Source organism: Lissotriton helveticus, chromosome 10, assembly GCF_964261635.1.
Source record: "Lissotriton helveticus chromosome 10, aLisHel1.1, whole genome shotgun sequence".
NCBI lineage: Eukaryota > Metazoa > Chordata > Amphibia > Caudata > Salamandridae > Lissotriton > Lissotriton helveticus.
In genome coordinates, this window is record NC_136071.1 from 489,573,516 (window position 1) to 489,599,949 (window position 26,434).

General features: G+C 42.6%; 1 protein-coding gene across 1 annotated transcript in view; it reads left to right on the forward strand.

The window, feature by feature from the left end:
* Positions 1-26,434, forward strand: part of MAPK8IP3 (mitogen-activated protein kinase 8 interacting protein 3) — a 683,833-nt gene that overhangs the window by 352,983 nt on the left and 304,416 nt on the right. The window contains exon 8 of the mRNA XM_078662972.1: positions 1,935-2,053. Within this exon, the coding sequence (XP_078519098.1) occupies positions 1,935-2,053 (119 nt within the window). The remainder of the gene's footprint in view (positions 1-1,934; positions 2,054-26,434) is intronic.

Below are 26,434 nucleotides of genomic sequence, written 5' to 3' on the forward strand. Positions count from 1 at the left end.
CAAATATATATTTAATAATACCAAATTGTAAGTTTATATATTAAACTTACAATTTGTTATTATACTGACAAAAAAAACATTAAAAATATATATGCTATATAAGAGCAGGCAAGCACTTTGGATTTAACATTGGCGGCCACCGTGTTAACGGAAAGTGCCTGGCTGTAAGGACCTTTGATGTTAAACTCTGCTTCCACCATGCTTTATTCCTTAACGCATGGCAGCCGATGTTAAAATCCAAGGTACTTGCATGCACTGAGCCGCTTTCACCGACTACTACGCAAAGGCAAATGAAAGCGTGGTTAAGTCAGTGAAAGCGGATTAGTGCAGGCAAGAACCTTGCATTTAACATCAGATGCCCAGTACCTAAAAGGACTTTTAATTTTAATGTTGCCTGCCCCTGCGCTCTATTACTGAAGGCAGATCTAAAGCGCAGAGGCAGCCAACGTTAAAATCAAGGGGCCTTTAAGGCATTCCTTCGATTTTATCAATGCTGCTATGGCTGAGTTAGAGGCCCACTTACCTCATAACTGCCCGATTTTACAGACTCTGCAACTGCTCGATTAGGGGCCCACTTAACTCACAGCTGCTCCGGGAGGCCCAGATCGAAAACAAATGCAAAGTGCGGTTCCAGGCTGCGATGTACTGTTTCAGGCTGCAAATCGCGGTGCCAGTCCGCAAATGACAGGTGGCACATGACTAAGAGGAAGAACATCGCGTTCTTCAGCCCGCCCCGGCCCAGCTAAGCTCACTTGAGCCAATCGGAGCAGCTGCTTTGTGTGAGGGCGGGCAAGGGCGATGATAGCTGTGAAAGACAATGAAGGATTACAAAATACAATGCTTATAAAGCCTTATATGACGTCTCAATAATTAGATAGCAGCGCGAGCTACTCTCAGAGGGTCGGCGAGCTACTACCGGTAGCTCGCGATCAACCGGTTGGAGTTGGAGACCCTGCCCTGCCCTGCCCTAGGCAAATAGAGCTTTGTTCTTCGAAAAGACGCTCTGGGTGAAGAGTATGGGACATCCCGGACGTGCAGCATTGGGACTAATAATATTTTTTGGGGGCCCCCAAGAAATGGGGCCCCAAGCTATAGCTTGTGTAGCTTATACTTAAATCCTGCGCTGAATGCCACCTAAAGCAGCAAACTGAACACACCTCAGTGAGCCTGCTGTACAGGGCTTCTCAGCCCAATGTTAGGGCTTTTCAAGGGAGTAATTTGGTTCCAGAGGTATTCTGTAAAGGTTGAATTAATCTAAAAATAGAGCAAAAGGCATGTTCAAGACCCAGTGAGGCTGCATTGAACTTTAAGTTAGAACCTGTATGGGTACATGGAAGGATGAGCAGAGACCAGATAATGCGCACCAAAAGGCAATGTGGCTGTGATAGAGTGTAAGAATTGTGTGATTGGTCTTTTTGAGTGTGGAATGAATATGTAGGCTTACACAGTAGGACTGTAGTAAAAGTTGAGTTGAACCAAGCTGGGTTCTAACAAGGTGGATCTGTGTCATTGAATTCATGCAGGGCATGAGTGTGCCTAGAGCTAGTACAATAATGTCAGTAATCACAGAGAAATTTGCACGAGAAATCAAATTGACATCACTGCTCTCAATGGAAGATTATTGCCTCGTCTAAGGTTTAGATGCTCGATTTGGATGGTCTAGATTTCAAACTGGTAGAGTGAGTGTCCTAAAAAACTGACACCACAGTGGAATTCTGCTCTCAAAGTATACAGTATTTCTTAGTTCAAGTAAAGCCTATGCTAATTTGGATTTCATGGCAGTATGCTAGAAAGACCCACTAGGTCCGTGTCTTATCAACATTTTCTAAATGAATGGCAATATTAGTTTTGAGAGACTGTCCCCAAAGGAATGATTACCTGCAGACTGAAAGAGTTCCAGCTTTTCCATTTTTTCTGCTTTCTCTTAATAACAGTCCAACTCAGGGAATTGTAAACAAGGCTTTTGGCATCAACACAGACTCCTTGTATCATGAACTGGCAACGGCCGGCTCTGAGGTCATCGGAGATGTGGACGAAGGGGCTGACCTGCTTGGTAAGTGGAGCTTCTTGTTATGTTTTGTACTGAAAGTAGTCAGGATGCAATCAGGCCGGTGGTAGGATTACTATCAAGGGTGGGCAGCATGTGAGGTGGGTGTTGGCAGCAGGTTGCGGCAAACTGTAGAACTACTTGCAGATCTCTTGCAAACGCACCATATTCCCCCATTTACCGAACGATCCTTGGCATTGCTCGGGCTGAGGATCTCATACTTTGTGTACACGTGCTGCCCAACTCAGCCACGTTGTTGCATTCTAGACCAGGAAATGTTAGCAACAAATGTTGCTTGACTATTTGTTGGGGTTTGTGCATACCGCTCAGTCATTGAGCATAGCTCACCACATTTTAAATGATTGATCCCCAGTCATGTTTCTGCAACACTACACATTACTGTTTATTTTTGTGCTGGACATTCCTGGATTGTGGTGATATTTTGAGATCAGAAAATAAATCTCCACTTTCTAGAAACTGTAGGACTTGCTGATGATGGGTGCCATTATTCTCTGCTTTCCTGCTTGTGTTACTAGCAATCTCATCATTGTAATAATTGGGATGGCGTTTGTATTTCGCCTCATACTGCTGACGAATCATGGAAGCACATCACCGGATGGCTGTCATACTACACAGTAGGAGATGACATGGTTGGAGGGGTGTAATATTGCAGCGTGGTATATATGGGAGGCATTGTGCTGTTATGTGTAAGTGACCAGATTGGTGCTCTTATTCTGTATTGGGCTTCAGTCATTAATAATGCAATTTTTAGCGCCAGGACACCTCCACTGGAGGTAGCTGTTCGCGGTCTATAAATGGCTGTATTATTAATGTTGGGAAGAAGAGTGAGAAACAGAGGGCAAGCAGTGTGAATTAATTGGAAGCTGTGAACTGCTCTGAAAGTCTTTAATAGAATCATTTGATGACAGCAAAGCCACCAACCTTTGGCTGTGCTTGATGCAGAAGATGAGATCGAAGATCCGTAATATTTTAGATGGATTGGTGAGGGAGATGAGAGAGGCAGTGGAGCGATCCATAGTACAGGACTTTATTAAAGTCATCCCGGAAGCAAGTCATCAATTGTAGGTAAAGAGTTAATGCTGCTTTGAAGAGTCTAATCGTGGGACAACGGTGGGAACTGCAGGGATAAATACAAGTCATCCGGGCTAGGTACTATTATTATAAAGGAAGTTTATTGTGCTTCAGCGTATCTAATCTTAGATTCGATTCTTTAAATGGAAGGTCTTAATCTTAGATTAAATACATTCATCTTAAATTGGATACGTTAATATTAGATGTGAATGGCACATTTATTTCACAATTGTGCTTATTTTGCTCTTTGAAAGTTGACCTACTGTGGGCCCAATACACAAACATAAGTTCAACTAAGGTGTTAAAAATACAATCGACTTATGACAAACAAATTTCAATTCTGAAGCGCAGAATCTGGGTTGGTGAAAGCAGGATCTGCAAAAGCAGACAATCCGCATGTATGCTGGAATTTTCCAAAATTGCTAATTTATGTCTAGAAATCTGCTTGACAACATCACCGTGAACTTTATTCTTGTAGGATTACTCTAGGGTTGGAGCAGATGGCTACCTTTTATGTACGACTGGCGTCCATTTCCAGGAGTACTCCTGTGATTGTTTTTAGAGTCCAATAAAAGTTGTCACTTTCTCCAGACCCTGGAGTAATCCTACCTTCCTAGGTCTTTGTGTATCAGACTCTGTGACCATAATTCTTCCACCAACTGACTGTGCTACAAAAACCAACTACGGACAAACAAGGACATTATTATGTTTGTTGTGTTACTTGAAGGTGCATCTCTATGTCCAGCACGGTTAAAGAAAGAATCCTCAACCATTTATGCATAATATGACAATGGTACTTTCTGAACTACATGTAAACCAGAAACCACTCACTTACACTAGCCCTCCTGTACTAGTATGTCAAGTGATTAACTTGTGTTGGAAGGTGCAGGCGAGGAGCACAGGCACTCATTTTGGAGGATTTTGACCTCGAGCAAGAGAAAAGCAAGAAGGAGAGAAAGGCGGAAGAGTCTTTCAATTTGTTTGTTTTCTGTGTCTGTTGTGCAGGGAGGAATCATGATGGAAATACTCAGCTCTGACCTCATAGGTTGTTGAGGTATGTGGCACTAAGATAACAGGCAAAAAACACAGTCTGCTCAGTCGAAGGGCCACTGTCCCTTAGTAACCTCGGACATGCGCAGTCTTGCAATACTGATGGGAAGCTACAAAAAGGAAGAACTAAGTGACAAAGTAGCAAGAGGCAGCCACCTTAGAATGGAGTGAAAGGACATACAATGCCCTCCGTTCTGTAAATAAATGATAGTGACTTTTATGCTGCTTATTTTTACAATGTTCTTTTAAATAGTAATTGATAGGTTGACAGATGCAATATCCAATAAAACACACATCATATTATTTCAAGCTACTAACACTTCTGTAGACTAAACCAACAGTTGAAAATGCCTCTATAGGAGACTGACTAGATGTCTAGCAAGGAGCGAACAGATGCAGGAACCAGCAATCCTGCTATTGCCTGATGTCGGGAAGGTATTTGACACTCTGGAGGGGCCCTACTTGCAGGCCATTCTGGGTAGGGATGTATGACGTTACAACGCATACATTTACATCGCGGTACATTACATTGCGGTTTTTACAATGCAAGTCGTTACAACAACTTGCGTTGGAGGGCGCTGGACTTAGAAATCTACGTACAGTAGGAAAGGTGTGGATAGTAAATTATACTATTCCTTGTCCTAGAGCGCCATCCCGCGCAGGTCGTAACGACTTGCGTTGTAAAAACCGCGATGTAATGGCAGCACGATGTAATTCCCGCGTTGTAAACGATGTTTCCCCTGGGTAGTATGGGATTCAACACTACCTTCCTTTCATGTGTGAAACTGCTTTACACTGATCAGGGTGCAAGAGTCAAGGTGAATGGGGTATTCTCTGGTGAATTCAGGCTTAGCAGAGGCACCTGATAAGGATGCCTATTATCCCCCTTACTTTTCGCACTTGCAATTGAACCCCTTGCAGCATGGGTAAGTAAAAATCCGGTATGGGAAGATGTTGTATCATTTTTCTGCAAATGACATCCTGCTTTATGTGCAGACTCAATCCGTTCTATCCCCAGAGTATTTTTGTGAGCTTGATTATATTCTGATCCTTATCAGAGCTTCATATCAGCTAGCTTAAACAATGGCATTGCAGCTGTCTAACCAGGCTCGCAGGTGGACACAGGACTATCCATTCAAATGGGGCCAGGGGGTTTCAAGTGTTTGGGGATATTTGTAACAAAAGAACCCACTGTTTTCTTGAGGGAAAACTTGATCAGACTCCTTCAGGCATAACAAGTGGCCATAATGCATTGAAGGAGTCTTCCTCTCTCCCTGATGTGTAGAGCAGCCCTCTACAAAATGATTTTACTCCCAAAATGTCTATACATGTTACAGAATACTCCCTTTTATATCCGGGAGGGTTCCTTTCGGTCAATAGATGGGATGACAAGGGGACTGCTGTGGCAGGGAGGAACGCCGAGGCTATCTATGGCCACTCTGACTCAGAACTATTTAGAGGGCAGAATCGCCCTCCCGGACCTAAGGCTCTACTGCTGGGCAACATGGCTACATGTGATGAAGGACTAGGCTTTCTCGCTTCAGCAGGAGCCCTCCCTGAGGGGTGACAGGCGAATGATGGAGCCAGAATTGTATATCTGTCGTCCATATTGGTGTAGGCGGCTAAAGCCTATGCTCACACCGATGGCAATAGTGATTGTTGCGTGGCACCAGGCGATCCGCACGACAGGTAGAACAGGGACGTAGACTTTGGAAACCCCTTATGGGAGTCAGACATCCTGCAAGGGTTGCAAGAGATTGAGGACTACAAACAAATTAGACTTCCTGGCCATTTCTAAGGTGGGGGATGTGTGGTGGGACGACTGGATGATACAGTCCACTAAGCTGCAAGGGCAGTACGAATAAATAGGGAGTCAGTATCTCCAATACCAACAACCAATGCCTTTGCTGTGAGAGCATGCACACCTCTTGCGTGAGGTCCAGAGAAGTCATTATTGGAATACAGGATGGTAGGATCCCCATTGGCTAAACATGCTGTTTCCCAGATATACTCCACACTTCTGCACAACAGCCCCCCCTGCTGGATGACCTTAGAGAAAAGTCGGAACGGGATCCAGGCACACTGGAGGATGATGACTGCCTTTACCTGAGGAAGGTGGGCATGCGGGAAGGGTTCCAGCTAATTCAGATGAAGCACCTACATAAGGCATACATGACAAGGATCCAGCTGTAATTAATGGGAATGTCTCAAAGTGGTCTGTGCCAAAGAGGCTGCAAGCAGCAGGGTACCCTGATCCACATGTTATGGGGGTGCCCCAAGATCCATGTTTTTGGGAAAGGGAGTGGGTCACTGGATATCTGAAATCTTGTATTTTATCATAGAACTTTCGCCACAGCTGGTGGCCCTGGGCATCAGGGGGTCAGAACCATTGGACCATTACACACTTTTATTCTGTAAAGTCGCTCTAGCGGTTGCCCAGAGAGATGTGATAAGACTTTGGGAGCGAGACAGGATCCTATCCCTGATGGCCTGGGAAGCAAATTTGGATTGGCGCATGAGGGCCGAAAAAGTGGTATTACATGCACCGGGGTGCCCACAGAAGTTTGAAAAGGCTTGGAGCCAGTGGAGGGCCACCGAGGATATGGCCCCCTGAGAATGGGACCAGGATCTGGGTAATGCCCGGCCGGAGGTGTGGGGGGTCACCCTGGGGGAAACAAGAAGTTAAAATATGTGTCACAAGGGCTGGCAAACCAGTAGGAGGCCACTGTGTGGGAGCTACAACGTTGACCACTGGGCTAATGTTGCATAAAGCTGTATTTGTTCTGGTATGCCTCGGTCACCTGGTTAGAGGTGGTAGTTGTTATATGTGGTGCTATGTTTTGTACTAAAAAATCCATTAAAAAGTTTATTTAGAAATAAACACCTCTATGGATCCAACCACTGTAGTAAAATCAGTCTTCAAGCATCCCTAACTCCTATCTCAAACATCTTGCATGGTAAGGAATTCATAAATAAGGAATTTTACAGCTCAAAAGCAAATCTGTTACAGACTGCAGGCTTAGAAACAGCAGGCAGTTCTGCAGTGTTTTGTCATGGCATAAACATCACACGTTTAATGGCGTGCAACACTGAGCTTGTAGCCTAATGTCTTACATTTGGCAAACTCAGAACATATCCTTGTAAACCCTAATTTGAAATATAATGGTTACGGTTCATACTTGATAGTGCATTTGTTCACTCTTTAATAAGCATTGTCGCCCTCTGCTGGAAGTATTAACATTTGTGAACTGTATGCTCTTGAAATTATGGACTAACACTAAAGGTAAGGGTAAATAATGAAGAAAGGACAGTTAGCAGGAATAAGGTGGACAGTATAGCAACGCGCACTTAAATCACCAATGTCATCACACATGCATGCACGCGTGCATACGCACCCATAGTCTCCGGCTGTCTTCATGTCCCAGCTCCAAATTTTGACTGAACTGTACAAACAGCATTAAATAATGCTTGCATTTGAATCTTCTGATTGGCCAATTCAGTCTCAGCATCCCATAATATAGCCATCTGGCTACCTCATAGCCAATCAAACAAGCTACTTAAGGGCTACTACATCACCAAGACATTTAATGGGAGGGGCTTCTTTGTTCACCATCTTTAAAGAGTAGGGAATACTTTACACTGTGGTGACAGAATGGTTTAATAACTTCCATTCTTTTGAACCTCATGTGGCACCTTGAGGATTCCCTTTCCCTTTCCTTCCAGTGCCTGATAACAAGCATATGACTTACAGCAGAGACAGTGCTCCTCAGTAAGTGCTGTGGTCCTGTGTGTGGTGCGGAAGAGCAACAACCACAGCCTTACCAACTACTTAGCCCCTGCCTTTATCTCTGCACCACCAAACTCTTCATGCTGCTAATTCCAGGTGAAAGGGATGGTGGAATCCAGTTAGGCCCCAGAGCCCCTTCCCTCCTTTCTTTTGAAATTTGCTGCACAATAGTTGTTGTCCCAGTTCCTTTATCCTCCAGAGGAAGAGAATGAAGGAACTGGGACAGCAACTATTATGAAGCAAATTTCGAAAGGAAGGAGAGAAGGGGCTCCGGGGCCAAACGGGATTCCACCAGCCCTGTTTCACGAACACCACCCTGGCGTGAAATAGTTACATGACAAACTAGGTAAAACTAGGCAATGGCTCACATCTTTCAAGGTGCATATCAACCTCCAAAGGGCTCAAACAGGGTTGTGTGCTTGCACCAACATTGTTTAACTTGTATACAGCAGATATAACATCAGTTTTAGGAACCTGCAACATGTATGCCCCTCGACTCGGTGGCAAAGCCATTTCCAATGTCTCGTACGCCGATTATGTTGTCCTGGTAAGCCAAAATCAAGTTGACTTGCAACGCTTACTCAACAAAATGCATGAGTACTCTGTGGAAAACCACCCAGAGGTGAACCTCAACAAAACAAAAACCCTGACAAATAAAAACGGCAAACAATGGTCTCATACTTCGTACCTGGAAAAAACACCAATTACAAATAGCCTTGCCTATATATACTTAGGGGTAACCATCGACGAGGGCAGCCAATTTGCAAACCAACTTGAGGCAATCCGAAGGAAGGGGATGGCAATAACATTAAAGTAGTTAAAAACAAAATTCATAGGCCCCATCATTTTCCCTCTCCTCCGGGTAGCACCAGCTAAAATTCAACCCACCATTGCCTATGGCAGTAAAGCACTGAGGGGAAGGGACGCAAAATTGTTGGACACCACCATCGCCAGGGCCTATAGAGTTATGTTCAATCTTCCAACTTACGCCTACTAGCACAGATTCGGCTAGAGTTTGGCCTAACCAAACAACTTCAGGCAAGGCTCCTATAAAACCTGTTGGCACAAAATTAGGAACTCTCCCCTGAACACATTGAATCACCAGCTCTGGCAAGAACTTTGCAATACATCCAACACGCCAGCCAGACTGTACTTGGAAGATTCACTGGTCAGAACTGGGCTACCTGACCTGTGGGAAACTCAAACCACCCGTTCAGTGTTCAAGAAAGTAGTAAAAAAAAGTAATACAGAAAATCTCCCTTGTAGAAGACAAAACTTGGCGCACAGGCATATTTTAATTTGGGGTATTCCAGGAAGACAAATGAACAATTCTTGAAATACAGACTTGGAATGCTGTCAGCTACTCTGCACCTCCCACCATGGCAGAGGGGAAAATGTGCCTGCACATGTAAACTAAGGACATGGCACACCTAATCTGCACCTGTACTAATCTAAAGGAGGAAAGGGTAGGCTTACCCCAGGCGCACTTTAATGAACGAGGGATTCGACTCAAAGACAGGCTGTGATTGCATGCTTCAACTCCAAGGAACCGCAGCTAAATAAGAAACTAGTGAAATTTCTGTCACAAGTAGAAACTAAGCAAGGAAGTGCTGCGCTCCTTTCAAATGCATAAACAGCAGAAAGGGTCTTCATCTCATACAATCGAAAACTTTTAAGCACAGACATTCGAACTTCTTCAAAACAAGCCGAGCAAGTTGCCTTTACACATAAGACTTTTGTGTTTTGTTTTAGAAACATATTTTAAAATATCTTTTTTTTTCTGTCTCTTTTTAATATCTTTCCTCTCTCTTCACTCTTCATAAAAAGTATGAATTTTTAAGTGTACTTTTTGTAATGGTTTTAATTAATCAATTACAATAACCTATTACTTAGTAGGTGAGAGAGAAGCAGGGAAGTAGCAGTCTGATACAGCTGAGGAAGAAGCATGCGCTGGTGGCCTCCCACCTCCAACATCCTTGGCTCCCCTGCTTGGTCTGATGTGTGGCCATCATTTCCTCTCTGTTGCCAAACACCATAATTCATGCCGAAAAAGCAGGATAGAGTAAGAGGCAGGTCTGTTTTTTGATCAATCTTTTTATTTCTTTTCGGGTACACAAAATAACAACTGACTGCTGCAGCAAGACACATTAAATCACAGATATCATTAGAAAACCTCATCACCTTGTGATTGTGCTTCCACCACCCACAAAAGTCTATTATGTGTATATAAGTGACGAAAGTTCCACCATACATTCCAACTTCATGCTCTCATTCTTATGTCCCCTACTCAGGTACACCTGCCCATTGTACCAGTAGGGTTGATGTTCCTGCACAATGCTTTGTCTGAAGACAGATTGTAGGTAAACAATATTAGAACATTGGAATGTGGAGCACTCTATTGAATGCAATGGAGTGCTCCGAGCTTCTACGGGCCGGCAAAAGCCCGCAAAGCTACATTCCAATGTTTTTTTACAAAGCTGTTGCTGTGAACAAAGGCCTCTCGGAGCCCGAGGGGATTTAAACCCCCTCGGGCTCCGAGAGGCCTTTGTTTTATTTGTTAGAACGTTCTGCCCTCTAGGGGCAGAATGTTCTAATTGCCTCTAGTGGCAGAATGTTCTAATTGCCTTATAGCCATTCGTAGCTGGGCTATACCAGCCATTAAAGTCCTGCTCCCTTGTTAAAGGCCCTCGCTATTGCCTTGGGCCTGTAACGTTGGAGCTGTCCTTCAATGGCCGTTATAGCCCGCTACTGCTGGCTATAAGGCTATATTAGTGAGTGTCTCATTATTATAAGCCTTGTGATTGACTGCGCCAATCCCCACATTCCACAAAAGGTTCCAAAATCTTTTCACACGTTTTGTCTTAAATGATATTGCCTTTAAAGATTTAACTACATGGTATTGACATACATCAGTTTTCTATAGTTTTACTGAGATATTTTGATTGTCTCTCCTGTAAGAAGAACTGGAGTTCAAGTGAAGCTGTTTATTTGCAACTGGCGAATAAAGGCCCAAAATAAGAGTCAAAGCATTATGCTTCGTCTTAATGCGGCTTTTTTCATAAATATTGAACTGTCCATTCTTTTCTCCCAGGCAAAACATTAGATTGTAGCAACTGCCTCTGACACTCAAGATGCTCTATCCCTGTGTGTACCCCAGGGAAGAATTTCTACAGTCAATGGCCTCTGTCATTTGTTTTTTTCTGAAATGCTGAGCTAGATTCAAAACCACGTAGAGCTCTGCTAAGGACTCATGTTCTTATGTATGCTGTTTGATATTGTATATGATTTCTTTATAACTTGCTCTTTGAAATCTATGCACAGCGTATCTTAGTGTCAGGTGTCTGTACTCTACTGCAACCCTCATAAGCACTCTTTGTACAGTGCTCTCTGATACCGTGATGGTCATGTTCACTCACGCTTTATAAAACACAGTAACTTAAAATAAATATGTTCTTCATTATCTTCGATTGCCTCAGAATGAGATGTCTTCAGGAATGTCTTGATGAGCCATGGACTCGGACTGATCTGGAGAACTTCCACGGAAAGCATGATAAAGGGTTTCCTCTACTGGAGATAATAGTGAGAGATGCCGCAATCATTGGACATCATAGTTTTGGGCCTCATGACAGCCAAGGTTGTGAATGCTACATCAATAGCTTAAAACACAGAGCATTTAACAAATGCCTTGCGACACGCAACACCTCGACATTGAAATAGTACTGCAAGCAAAGAAAGATAATGGTTCAGAGATTATTAAGATATTGCTTTTTAGCAATGGGTCATCTCTTTCATCAAATTATCTCCAAGGGAAACCAAACTTCTTTGACGCGCTCCTAACAGGAGAACATAGAAAGGCACACAATTGTGATCTCAACCAGGAAGACCAAGGTACATTTAGGAACCTTGTAAATATCTTAGTCTGACAGGTGAATAAATAAAAGCACAAGCCAAAATGTGCATAAGAGAAGCTTTTCACAAGAACATTTTCAAAAATGGCTTTTATGCCTCTGATTCAGTCCGAGTGCAAAGCCTCTACCTCAGACCTCATTCTCATCACTTCATCCTAATATCAAACAAATCTCGCACAAGAACTACAATGGCAACCAGACATGATTTCTCACTTGAACTCTCATGGTTTAGTGTATAAAAGACTCTGCTTTTGATTATAATTTTATGAAAGATTTGAACTGGAGATTTGTTCTCGCCAGAAACTCTTCTCGACATGGGATAGTCCTGAAGTTCTTGTAAAAATGATGGGAGCTCCATTTAAGGCATCTTAACTACATTAGGTCCCCTAGAGGGAACCTTTAAGTTTATTGTTTGCTAAGTTAGTCAGTAAGATTCATGTTTCTGTTTTTATGCTTGATTTCTCACTTTAGTGGTGTAGTCTGGTCGACTAATCTTGGGAAATTGTAGAAGATCCCTTGGTGAAGAAGACAAGTTACTTATGTGTAATGATAGTATTGCAGTGGGCGAGTTTCCTTTAAATGCACACACAGACCTCTATTTCTCACTTACTTGCAGCAGTCTCTCTCAATCATTTCCACTCAATATGGGAAACTGACATGGTCCCAGGGTGGCTAAAGTTGTATTTCCTGACGTGTGTACAGCCTGGTTTGGTTTTCATATATACATAATATTCTGCTCCTTATTCTCAGGTATATTCAGATGTGACCACTAAAGAGCAACAATGCTAAATAGTATAGCTTTTGTTTCGCTTTGCACTGACCTGGAACAACAATTAAACTAGTTTCCCAGTGAGCATATTTCAAGTACAAAAGCAGTGTTACAATTTCAAACAGGTGTGTAACCAGTTAATTCACCTGTTTATACCATCATTGCTTCACTTGCCTCTCTATTAGAACAATTCTCATCCTAGCTGCAGGCACCGCTTATGATGGATGCACAACTGCAATGCTAACTACATTTAATATATATATTTTTTTATTTCCTATGCGATGGACAGTTTTTAAATGGGGTGTTGTTGGGAGTTCAACCTTATGTAAAATTCCTAAGTAGCTTAACTTAAGGCTTTGTTTTGATCACGTGTCCCTCATTCAACATATAACAGGTCACTTTGCAGTGCCCACTCCAAGACACTCTGCCCGCAAGAGACAGTCTCTGCTTCCTTCTGTCATACAGCCAGGGTATGGAGAGTTTGGTGCGGGAGAGAGGCTGCTTGTTTGCTGACAAACTGGGCAACATCACAACTTCATTTTCTGATAAACCTATTTTTTTAGGTGTAAATCATTTTGATACTTACACAAAGATTTCCTTTGGAGCAAATCAGCAGATGCCTTGTCCACCTATTTTCACGTGTACTGAAAAATGTTTGCGCTGGCACATATATAAGTATACCTGTAGCATCCTTGTGATGATCATTTGCTAATGCAATTACAAAAGATTGTCTTAAATGCATCATTGTGCTGCATGAGGCCTTGGAAGTGGCGGGAATACAGACAATGGGAGACTTATATCGCGAGGGACAACTGGTGCCATTAGTCTGACGAACATGGTCTGCCAAGAGGCCAATTCCTACTGTACAACTCGCTAATTGTAGCAATGCGGGCACTGTGGGGGGGGGGGGGGAACATAACACATGAACCCAAAACACATCCCACCATCCAGTACCTACATGAATTAGGAATGGGACGTCATCCCACCAGATGGTTCGCAGACTCACTGAGCACGCACACAACACAGCCACTGACATCTCTTAGGCAACACTGGGACACTGATTTACAAAGGCCATGCGCAGATCAGGAATTGTATGCCATATTGGAAGGGCCTTCACGGATCCCTAGAAATGCTAGATTCCGCCTTATACAATACTATATAGTACAGAAGGCGTACCTGACGCAGCCAAAATAAATACATAATTTTGACGCACAGATTCTTGCTGCCCCCGATGTAATCATCCAGACGCAGATCTGCTGCACATGCTGTGGACCTGCAGGGCCCTCACCACCTACTGGGAGACAGTGGCTCACTGCCTGTCGAACTGTACTGAATGCGAAGTGGTCGCGTCCTTGAAGGTATGTCTTCTGGGTCTCTACCGTAGATCCAAAGGACACATAACAACTTCTAGGTTCATAGATTTAGGGTTAATCACAGCTTGATCACCAAACTGTGGAAAAGCTCAGAACCCTCTCACAGGCCAGCCTGGTTTCACTTACTCACTACTTGGGCGCAGGCGGAGAGCGTTGCTCTCCATCCCGAAGGTACCATGGGGATTCGTAAGCACCCAATGGCCGCTGCATGGGATACAATCCTCCTAGACTTTTAAAGGCCTGGCAGGAAAAAAAAGAACCCCAGACACAATCCAGAAATGATATGGATACAACATCAATCAAGAAGCGTACATCTGAGCCAACACGTATCTCATAATAGAACGCAGCACATTAGCATTACCCGCACACCCCCAATAGACATAACAAGAGTTGTAACAAGGTGAGACATTTAAATGACCGGATCTCTGCTATGCGCTACAAGAGCTGGGAGGTGACTACACAATAAAGTTGGGTGAAAGTTAAAAAAAAGTTTCCTTCTGACCCCAACTCCTACCCTCCCGACCGTCAAGATCCACCTACCCTCCTGCAAATATGCCATTAAATGCTTCCACAGGCAACGTCAAACATACTAAATGTCTGATACATTGATATCTGTTATGCTACAACTATTAAGTGGCTAAATGAAACGTATACCGCCTGTGTTGTTTCCTCTTCTTCTGTGTTTGACAATCCATTTGAATGCACCGTTAAGATCGAAAAATGTTATTTGTCAAAATTTGCATACTGCTTCCATTTCTTCCACTGTTAAAACCAAAATTAAATAAACAAGTTTAAACAAAAGAAAATCATGGTGATGCATGAGAATATAACATTTTATGTTGTTATGCTTCACATGCACAATATTAATGGGTGTCTCTAAATCTCCTTATCATACTGCATCTAATATCCCATATCCTTATCTTACTGCATTTAAATATTCCTTATCTTACTGCATTTTATGTCCCATAGGCACATTGCATGCTCCTCATCTGTTATCATATGGGTACCACCAGATGCTGGAGTGTGTGGGGAGCAGAAGTCATTGAGGGCTTAAGTTTCATGTTCTTTTGTTTCCTGCTGCTAGCCGCGCATCCTGATATAGTGTTGTTAGTAGACCTTTGAATGGCACGCGCTTGCTAGCATCCTTCCTGGTAACTTTCATGTCCTTCCAAGCTGCTAGCACATGGAACTGCAGGAGGTCAATGAGGTACATATTAGTGGTGGGCAAAGTTTCAAACTCAGCAAACGTCACAGTTTTTAAACTTCTCAAGACTCGAAGGCTGGAGACATTTTAAGCAAAAAAAATAAATTCTACAAGATTTATTTTCTCCTAAAAATATTTTGTGAAGGAATTCCTCCTCTAACTGTTATTCTGATTTTTAATTGGAGATGTTCTTCTGCAAAACATATGTTTGGCAGATGTTTTCTCTTCATATTTTCTTCTCTTTTAAACTTTGCAGATTGTTGAAGTTCACCAAGGTTGCAAGGTTTTGGAAAAAATATTGAGGGAAAATATTTCCAACTTTGCACTTTAATGACTTCATCATATGTTTTTGTTTTTCATTTATGATTTGCAAAGTGCAGTGAGGCACTTTTGAGTGTGAGCCAGTAAACACTTAAGAGTTAACATTATCCTAGGGTTCCAGTACCTCATGGTTTCTGACGTTTACCACAAAGCTTTCGGGTGCTCTGGAGAGGAGAGTGTTCACTGACCACCTTTTACCCTACAGGTTTGAGTGGAAAGAGACTTGATGCAGCGGCTCCAGGGTCAGGTGTTGGGCAGTCTCAAGGTTTGTATGATGGGTGAGCAATCTCTCCTTGAACAGATAGAGTGTTAAGTAGCAAAAGAAGGGAACTGAGATTGGTTTGGAGAGTAGGGGCCCTCGCCTCACGCCCTCGCCTCACTGTCTGTTGAGCTGCACATATGCTGCCATTGCAGGCTCTGGCCTTTTCAGCAATCACGCCTTCTTGTCATCGAAATGGCCAGGTCATTGTTAATTTTGATTTATTTTTGTTCTATTTTGTAAAGCTTCCTTTGGTTGGTTATCAATCACTGATTGACCCTTCTCTTCACTTCCCTCTCTCCCCCCTCCCCTTGTCTCTCTGTGCTTCGCTGGACATACACCCTAGGGGAGTTTTCAGGTGTGTATCCTCCACCGCTTTTCTTTCTCCTTTGTTTTGAATTGTTTTGCTTTCGTTCATGTTGTTGAGTTCCTTGCTAAGGTTGGATTGAATGATGTAGTATGCACATACACTACTCCCCAACTATTGCCAGTTCACTGCCTGCGTTGCACCTTTTGGTCTCACCTTTCCCTTATTTGGCTTTACTGGGCATAGTTTTCAGAAACCCACAGCTATACACAATACTAAGGCTCTCTCGCTTTGTGCTCACCTGCCTGCTACATCCCAGCTTCTCCTACAGCTATGTGTGCTTTAGGTTCACTTCACTGCCAAAAAAAGACTGTTTCGAAGCGAAAAGATGACATAAAGTAGGGATTGATGCCAAATGAATATTGGTTTCTTCATCATGGAGCATTGCAAAATGGAAACTGGTAGCTTTAAAATAATGTTTTACTACATATCACATTGGGCGGGACGAGATGACATTGTCTTTCACACTGTTTTTAGGCAATTAAAGAAGAGGGTTGGGTTAAATACCTAAGTTATGAATTAATTAAAGTGAATAAAGGTCTGTCCAACAACTCCTGTTCCATTGCCAACTTATCCTCACTTTGAAGCATTTACACTTTCATTTATTTCTTCAACTTGGATCTTGTTCTGCTTGTATGTGATCTTGAATAGGTTATCAAGCTTTGTCTCTTCTATAGTATTTGGCACCTGATCAGAACTTTTTACCCAAAGGGGACTACAAACGCATTTTGGAATATTAGCTTCTGAAGATCTTTTTCAAAAACCCAATACAAGATACAGTGACAGCAGTATCTCAAGCTGTGGTTTGTGTGCTTTTTGAAGTTTCCTATGCTTTCAGATTTTTTCCTGAGACTTAATATTTTTTTCCTAGGTTAAAGATATGAAAGGGCATTTAAAAATGTGGAGCTTTATATGACATTTGTTGAGTTGGGGAAATGCTTACTCAGAGCTTACATTAACGTTCTCAATAGAACCATAAGCAATCATTTGGGGATATTATTTTCATAGCTAGTGTGCACAACATATGTTCTCTCTGAGTAGAACTAGTCCAAAAAAGGTAGGCAAAGGAATGTGCGATCAATATGAAAAACTTACACCACCATAAGCAAGAAAGGTGGCTAAGTAACTGACACTACTTCTATGAAAAACTAAACTGTTACAGGAGTCATAGCGTCAACATCACTAACTTCTTGCAAAAGTGATTGATACTAAAACCACATTTCAAGTTAAGAGCTGTCTCAGCATTTGTGCCTAGTGTAGTTTCTCAAAAAGGGCACTCATTTTACTTGTAGATAACATTTCTATCCACCAGACTCAGAACAAAATGCCTCATTATGAAGAGGAAATAAAGCTGAAAATAAAGGCCTACTTTGACATCTTCAGTACTATTCTGTATTCACAGATCATTTATAAATGAGTGATGACTTTATTTCTGTTCTTTTGAGCTCAAATTTACAGCAATTGCTGCTTTATCCCTTCTTTTGTACTGGCTCCTAGAGAACAGCCAGTGACTGTTACTGATTGGTTCCTTTGGAGCGCGTGCCTCAATTGAAATTGTCTGTCTGGGTTAGTTCTATAATCTTTAGCCCTCACATTTAAATCATGACATCCTGAAGCCCAAAGCCTTTAGTACCAGTATCTACTGAAGAGGTCTACCATTGAGACTCACTGCATTGGCATCCATGTGGAAGTCATAGTCATCCACATAGATGCCATGGTTACATTTGACTGTAATCGCTCATACCCAACAATTTGTTTAAGGGGCACTGAATGTTTACTGAAATCTTTACATTATAAGCACTCTCTCACTTTTGATCAAGATTTCTGTGCTTTGAAGATGTTAGAAATAGTTCTAGTTTGACGTCCTGACGGCCTCACCGAGAGAACCCCTAAGGAACTTTATTTTCCTGTTCATAATTGTAAAAGACTGAGAGCTTGATCTTTAATACTACCCTGCCACTTCCCCTTCTTACATTTTGGAATTCATTTCCAAGTTAGATATTCCTATGGAAAATGCATTATTAGCTGTTTTCTAACTCCACACGCTACTCAGCTTTTCTTTATTAAATTCCTAGTTCAGAATAGGACTTAGTTAGGAGATGCTGATTTTAGCAGTCCATGATCCCGTCTACTGTAGGGAATAAATGACCCTACACTGCCATGTCATGTTCACCTCCATTCCTCGTCGTGGAAAATGTAGAACTTTGAAGAAATTATGCATAGTCAACTTATCCTATTCACCTAATAGTGCGTGCAGATTGCCTCCCAGTAGAAGGGTCTCCCAGTTGAAAGGAAATTGAAGAAACAGCTTTTGTTAGCAATGAGTGTTTTCCATTGTTCCCAGCGCTCTGCTGTTCCAGTTGCCCTTCCAGTAGTCCATGTATCTTTTACTTTACTTCCTAATTACTTCTCAACAGGGAGGACCACCTCCTAGCCATTGCGAAGGGGATTATCTTCAGATCTTCATCTCTTGTTCTTTTGTAACTCTCCACATATGTCCCATAGTCTGTTTGTTAAATGGTGCACGTTATAAAAATATATCCCCATTGTAGTTAACTGGGCTTTTTCTGTCATCAATCCTTTGCCACTGATTGCATTTTAGTCTGAGTGTTTTCTGGCTTTCCAAGTTTAACAAGGTCTCCTTTTTCACTGTTGTTTAGTACACTATTAACTCCCATCCCTGCCAAGGAATTAGTGTCTCCCTATTCAGTTCTGGCACATATAATAACTCTACAGACCAGCATCACTCCTGTAGGAGAACCTCAAAGAAGGCAGGGCTAACTCTTGAAGCAGTCAGGTCTTGCTCTTCAGGCTCTGCTTCTTTGTTTTTTCAGACAAGAACAGCCTTGATTTGGTGTACTAAATAAAGAAACAAGGAAGGCATAGACCTCTTTACTTATGAAGGAATCAATGCCTTTCTGTTTTAGTGCTGTCCATAAGAATGACATTGCCTGCCGTCCTTCACCTCTGCTGACTTTTGAAAAACGGTTCAGACCTCTCAATTTGTTATCTGCTTGGCAATCTCTTCCTAACTAGTTCAGAGTCACAGATGTAATGAGCAAAAACATTTGAATAATATATGTCCTGATATGGTTTCAGATTGCATCTATGACATGCTTGGAAGCAAAGATAACTTGTCCCAAATAGCTACTAGGTTTAGAATATCACTCTGTGGTATCAGTCAGCCAGACCTAGTTGAGAGGAAACGTTTTGACTGATATCTGTGAAAGAGTTGTCACTTCCAAACTTTGTAGTCACTTAGAACCCAAATTGGTTCTGCATAAACATCACTCTCTTACCTTATTCAGTTCAGGCTTACATAAATAGCAGTGTGATGATACTGCATTCATGTTAAAACTATTAGACCCTCAGTTAAGAGTTGTGATTGTTGCATCTTCGGAGATCATTAGCTTTCTAGGGGATTTAGCAGCCTGTCAGCTGATTCAACTGACGCCCAGAGGGACGCACAGAGCAGGTAATCTCCTTGACCCCATCCTCTCGAATTTAGAGCTACTGAAAGTTTTGCCACTGCTCCCTATGATCTGTACAGACCACTTTCTCATTTTAATGCGGCCAATGATAGCGGGACATAAACCTCAGCCTAATCAACACCCTTCCTTAAAACGACCCTGGCAAAAACTGAACCAAGTAGATTTCCTCACAGCCCTGAGTGCAAAGCCTCTGGGCAAAGCCGCAAACATGGAAGAGGCTAATGCGACTTTCCAAAGGTGGATAAGTCAAGCCTAGATCCGTGTATTCCCCTTAAACTCACGAACTTGAAAAGCACGCGGGCCAATGCATGGTTCAATGAAGACCTTATCCTAGCTAAGAAAAATTGTAAAGTTCTGGAAAGAGCTTGGAGGAGATCATATGACCCCCAGGCCAAAGCACTATATAGAGCGGCCATTAAATCCTACCATAAGCTGGTGCGTAAATCCAGAACAGCTCACTACTCTAGCTTGATCGAAACTAGCACCAATCGCAACAAAACTATCTTTTCTCCATTGAAAGAACTGACTTCTGTGCCAGGGGAACTGGGCAAGACTATCTCCTCCAACAAACACTGTGAAGACCTGGCAACCTTCTTTCTGAAGAAGGCTGAAGATATTTACAATACGTTTGACCATGGTACACCTTCCAGAGCTTATGGGAAAAACACTCCCACTGGCTCTGAGAATGTTCTCCTTGCTTCTCTCCCCCCATTTCCCTGAAGGAAGTAGAGAGACTAGTAATCAAAATTAAATCCAGATCCCCAGATGATCCTCCCAAACCAGACGCCTTCAGGAAAACTCAACAAGGTTTCCTGCCTGAGTGTCTGGAGCTACTCAATCTCTCCCTCTCGAACGCGACGGTGCCTAAATCTTGGAAACACGCTAAAGTGATCCCTCTTCTCAAGGAACCTACACTCATTTTACTTGTAGATAACATTTCTATCCACCAGACTCAGGCAAAATGCCTCATTATGAAGAGGAAATAAAGCTGAAAAGGCCTACTTTGACATCTTCAGTACTATTCTGTATTCACAGATCATTTATAAATGAGTGATGACTTTATTTCTGTTCTTTTGAGCTCAAATTTACAGCAATTGCTGCTTTATCCCTTCTTTTGTACTGGCTCCTAGAGAACAGCCAGTGACTGTTACTGATTGGTTCCTTTGGAGCGGGTGCCTCAATTGAAATTGTTTGTCTTGGTTAGTTCTATAATCTTTAGCCTTCACATTTAAATCAAGACATCTATCCTGATGCTCAAAGCCTTTAGTACCAGTATCTACTGAAGAGGTCTACCATTGAGACTCACTGCATCAGCATCTATGTGGAAGTCATAGTCATCCATATAGATGCCATGGTTACATTTGACTGTAATCGCTCATACCTAACAATTTGTTTAAGGGGCACTGAAGGTTTACTGAATTCTTTACATTATAAGCACTCTCTCACTTTTGATCAATATTTGTGTCATATGAAGATGTTAGAAATAGTTCTAATTTGACGTCCTGGCGGCCTCACCGAGAGAGCCCCTAAGGAACTTTATTTTCCTGTTCATAATTGTAAAAGACTGAGAGCTTGATCTTTAATACTACCCTGCCGCTTCCCCCTTCTTACATTTTGGAATTCATTTCCAAGTTAGATATTCCTATGGAAAATGCATTATTAGCTGTTTTCTAACTCCACACGCTACTCAGCTTTTCTTTAATAAATTCCTAGTTCAGAATAGGACTTAGTGAGGGGATGCTCATTTTAGCAGTCCATGATCCCGTCTACTGTAGGGAATAAATAACCCCACACTGCCATGTCATGTTCACCTCCTTCCTCGTCGTAGAAAATGTAGAACTTTGAAGAAATTATGCATAGTCAACTTATCCTATTCACCTAATAGTGCGTGCAGATTGCCACTCAGTAGAAGGGTCTCCCAGTTAAAAGGAAATTGAAGAAACCGCTTTTGTTAGCAGTGAGTGTTTTCCATTGTTCCCAGCGCTCTGCTGTTCCAGTTGCCCTTCCAGTAGTCCATGTATCTTTTACTTTACTTCTTAATTACTTCTCAACAGTGAGGACCACATCCTAGCCATTGCGAAGGGGATTATCTTCAGATCTTCATCTCTTGTTCTTTTGTAACTCTCCACATATGTCCCATAGTCTGTTTGTTAAATGGTGCACGTTATAAAAATAGATCCCCATTGTAGTTAACTGGGCTTTTTCTGTCATCAATCCTTTGTCACTGATTGCATTTTAGTCTGAGCGTTTTCTGGTTTTCCAAGTTTAACAAGGTCTCCTTTTTCACTGTCGTTTAGTACACTATTAACTCCCATCCCTGCCAGGGAATTAGTGTCTCCCTATTCAGTTCGGGCACATATAATAACTCTACAGACCAGCATCACTCCTGTAGGAGAACCTCAAAGAAGGCAGGGCTAACTCTTGAAGCAGTCAGGTCTTGCTCTTCAGGCTCTACTTCTTCGTTTTTTCAGACAAGAACAGCCTTGATTTGGTGTACTAAATAAAGAAACAAGGAAGGCATAGACCTCTTTACTTATGAAGGAATCAATGCCTTTCTGTTTTAGTGCTGTCCATAAGAATGACATTGCCTGCCGTCCTTCACCTCTGCTGACTTTTGTAAAACGGTTCAGACCTCTCAATTTGTTATCTGCTTGGCAATCTCTTCCTAACTAGTTCAGAGTCACAGATGTAATGAGCAAAAACATTTCAATAATATATGTCCTGATATGGTTTCAGATTGCATCTATGACATGCTTGGAAGCAAAGGTAACTTGTCCCAAATAACTACTAGGTTTAGAATATCACTCTGTGGTATCAGTCAGCCAGACCTAGTTGAGAGGAAATGTTTTGACTGATATCTGTGAAAGAGTTGTCACTTCCAAACTTTTCAGTCACTTAGAACCCAAATTGGTTCTGCATAAACATCACTCTCTTACCTTATTCAGTTCAGGCTTACATAAATAGCAGTGTGATGGTACTGCATTCATGTTAAAACTATTAGACCCTCAGTTAAGAGTTGTGATTGTTGCATCTTCGGAGATCATTAGCTTTCTAGGGGATTTGGCAGCTTGTCAGCTGATTCAACTGACGCCCAGAGGGACGCACAGAGCAGGTAATCTCCTTGACCCTATCCTCCCGAATTTAGAGCTACTGAAAGTTTTGCCACTGCTCCCTATGATCTGGACAGACCACTTTCTCATTTTAATGCGGCTAACGATAGCGGGACATAAACCTCAGCCTAATCAACACCCTTCCTTAAAACGGCCCTGGGATAAACTGAACCAAGTAGATTTCCTCACAGCCCTGAATACAAAGCCTCTGGGCAAAGCCACAAACATGGAAGAGGCTAACGCTGCTTTCCATAGGTGGATAAGTCAAGCCTAGATACGTGTATTCCCCTTAAACTCACGCACTCGAAAAGCACGCGGGCCAATGCTTGGTTCAATGAAGACCTTATCCTAGCTCAGAAAAATTGTAAAGTTCTGGAAAGAGCTTGGAGGAGATCATATGACCCCCAGGCCAAAGCACTATATAGAGCAGCCATTAAATCCTACCATAAGCTGATGCGTAAATCCAGAACAGCTCACTACTCTGGCTTGATCGAAACTAGCACCAATCGCAACAAAACTATCTTTTCTCTATTGAAAGAACTGACTTCTGTGCCAGGGGAACTGGGCAAGACTATCTCCTCCAACAAACACTGTGAAGACCTGGCAACCTTCTTTCTGAAGAAGGTTGAAGATATTTACCATACGTTTGACCATGGTACACCTTCCAGAGCTTATGGGAAAAACACTCCCACTGGCTCTGAGACTGTTCTCCTTGCTTTTCTCCCCCCCATTTCCCTGAGGGAAGTAGAGAGACTAGTAATCAAAATTAAATCCAGATCCCCAGATGATCCTCTCAAACCAGACGCCTTCAGGAAAACTCAACAAGGTTTCCTGCCTGAGTGTCTGGAGCTACTCAATCTCTCCCTCTCGACCGCGACGGTGCCTAAATCTTGGAAACACGCTAAAGTGGTCCCTCTTCTTAAGGAACCTACACCTGATGTGTCTAAATCAGAGAATTACCGCCCGATCTCATTACTCCCTTTCCTCTCGAAAATTCTGGAAGCACATGTGAATTCCATCTTAACACAGTTTTTAGATTCAAATCATACACTTGACAGCTCCCAGAATGGGTTCCGACCAAGATATAGCACCGAGTCAGCCTTATTGGCTGTGGTCGAACAACTCAAATCTGCGCTAGATGCCGGCAGCACATCAGCATTGGTGCTGCTAGATCTAAGCGTGTCATTTGACACGGTGTCTCATGAAATCCTGCTCCTTCGTTTGGAAGATGGGAATGAAGCCTTAGAATGGTTTTTCTCCTTTCTGATCGATCGGACCATCCAAGTGACCTCTCCTCCTTTCTCGTCCCAAGTCCATCCTCTCCGATGTGGGGGTTCCTCAAGGTTCTGCATTTAGCCCTACGCTCTTTAATGTATATATGAGCCCCCTGGCACGGATGGCCAAAGCACGAGGAATATCATACGCTGATGACACCCAGCTGGCGATTGCCTTGTCTAATGACCCAGGGCGGGATAAATTTAAATTTTAAGAAGATATCATGGCAATTGCAGAATGGATGACAGCAAATGCCCTGCAAATAAACTCCACCAAATCAGAGATTCTTCTGGTTGGCAAAGAGTCCCATCTCTGGAAGAATGATTGGTGGCCTCAGGCGCTAGGTGTCCCCCCTGATCCCAAACCTGCGGTGAAAAACCTAGGCTTTCTAATGGATACACATCTCGATTTTGAAACATGCCAAGTCAGTAGCCAGGAAATGCTTTGGACTACTGCGCGGCCTATGACCAATCCTGGGCCTCTTTGATGCCCAAACACGCCAACTGATTATCCAAGCCTCTATACTGGCCCGCCTGGGCTACTGCAATGTGCTTCTGCTCGGCTCTAACAGATCCGTGCTTAGTAGACTGCATAGGGTCCAGAATGTGGCAGCACGCGCTATTTGTGCACTTCCTAAATTCAGGCATGCGTCTAATCTCCTCCGTCGTTTACACTGGCTCCTGCTGGCACAGCGTATTCACTTCAAGATGCTATGTATCACGCATAAGATACTAACAGGCAGTGCACCTGACATTCTAAGTGATCTTTGCACTCGGTACACCCCCTCACCTGCCCTACATTCGGCAAACCTGAGTTTTGCCTGTATCCCTCACATTCGCAGAGCGAGATCCGGTGGTAGCTCATTCAGACGCCTGGCCCCTACTCTCTGGAACTCTCTCCCACTTCATATCTGTAGCAATGCTGACCATCAGGCCTTGAGACGTCTCGTGAAGATGTGGCTCTTCTCCCAGGCCTAACCCTCCCTGTCCGTCTTGTTCCGGTCCCGCCCCTGGAATATTTCCCTCTGCTCTACTCCCTGCTTAGTCTGGCTTTTAGTGCTGGGACGCCTCTCTGCTGAGGCAGCAATGCGCTTTATAAATATCTTAATCTAATCTAACAGTTCCATTGTGACTATCAAATTCAGTCACATAGCATTTTTTTTAGTAATTTGTTCCTTTGTGCACTTCTATTTTTAAGTCCCTCAATTTCCATATTACTGAATAGACTTTGCAACCCAGGTTAACATGAAAATATTTTCCATATTGACACACTTTTCCAAACGTGGAATCTTCCCAGATTTTGAGTGCTTATTATTCTATCCTCTCAGGAGGATGACCTTTGAGCATTTTTCACATGAAACTTGGCATTTTAACCTTAACATATCAATTGCATTGGGAAGTGAAAAGTCATCATTCCAGTGATACCATGGGGGCTATTAAAGCACAAACACCAGTTGAACGCTATACATAAATATCTTTAGAATTACACATGCTTGAGAATTACTCCTGTTCAGCATTCAGCCATCTACCTTAAACAGTCACAGGCGTGATTGAACAAAGTAAAAAAAACAATAGAAATCTATATGGTTTTAATTTCACGCACCTTTTGCGTGCACATAAATGGAACATAGGTGTGCAAAGGGTTGGATTGTTTAACTAATTTTGCAACCCTGAATAAGGATTTGGGAAGTGCTTTACTCAGAAATTCAACATGGTACAGCAGAAATTCTCCAGGTGGGGGTGGTGCAGTGCCACAGGTGGCCATTGGGAAGGTAGTGGCTGTCCACAAAGTAGTTTCAAAGTTTGCCAATGGTAATTTTACACTCATTGTGTGCACCTTAAATGAATGCCAAAAATGCAGGAATAAATATGTAAATTTAGTGTGAAGGACACCGAAACGACTCAATATTACACGGGGAACCAGGGGAAATTATGCTCACCTTACTAAATATCGTCAACCGTGCCAAAGGTTGGAGTGCATGGTGGAATGAGCATTCACTGGAAATGTTTCAGTGGACTAGTTAACTGACTTGAGCATTTACTCTGAGGTATGTGTCCAAACAGAATTATTTGCAGAATATGTGGCAGGCAGGTAGGGATTGGCATTCCTGGATAGTAATTTCATTTGCCATTTAGTGACAATCCCTTTGATAATTTGACACATGTATCAAGTGAAGTGGATTAATTCCCTATATCACTATCACTATTCGAGCCCTGACCATAAAGCATCTGTTCCCAACAATATCCCAAACTCCCTTCACCCACATTGTTGTCCTTTAGGCCAGACCTATCTATCTCACATCCCCAATGCACATATTGCCAGTAGCCCCAGGATTGTAATTTACTTGATGGAACAGGCCTAGTATCTACTACCCTAGAAGT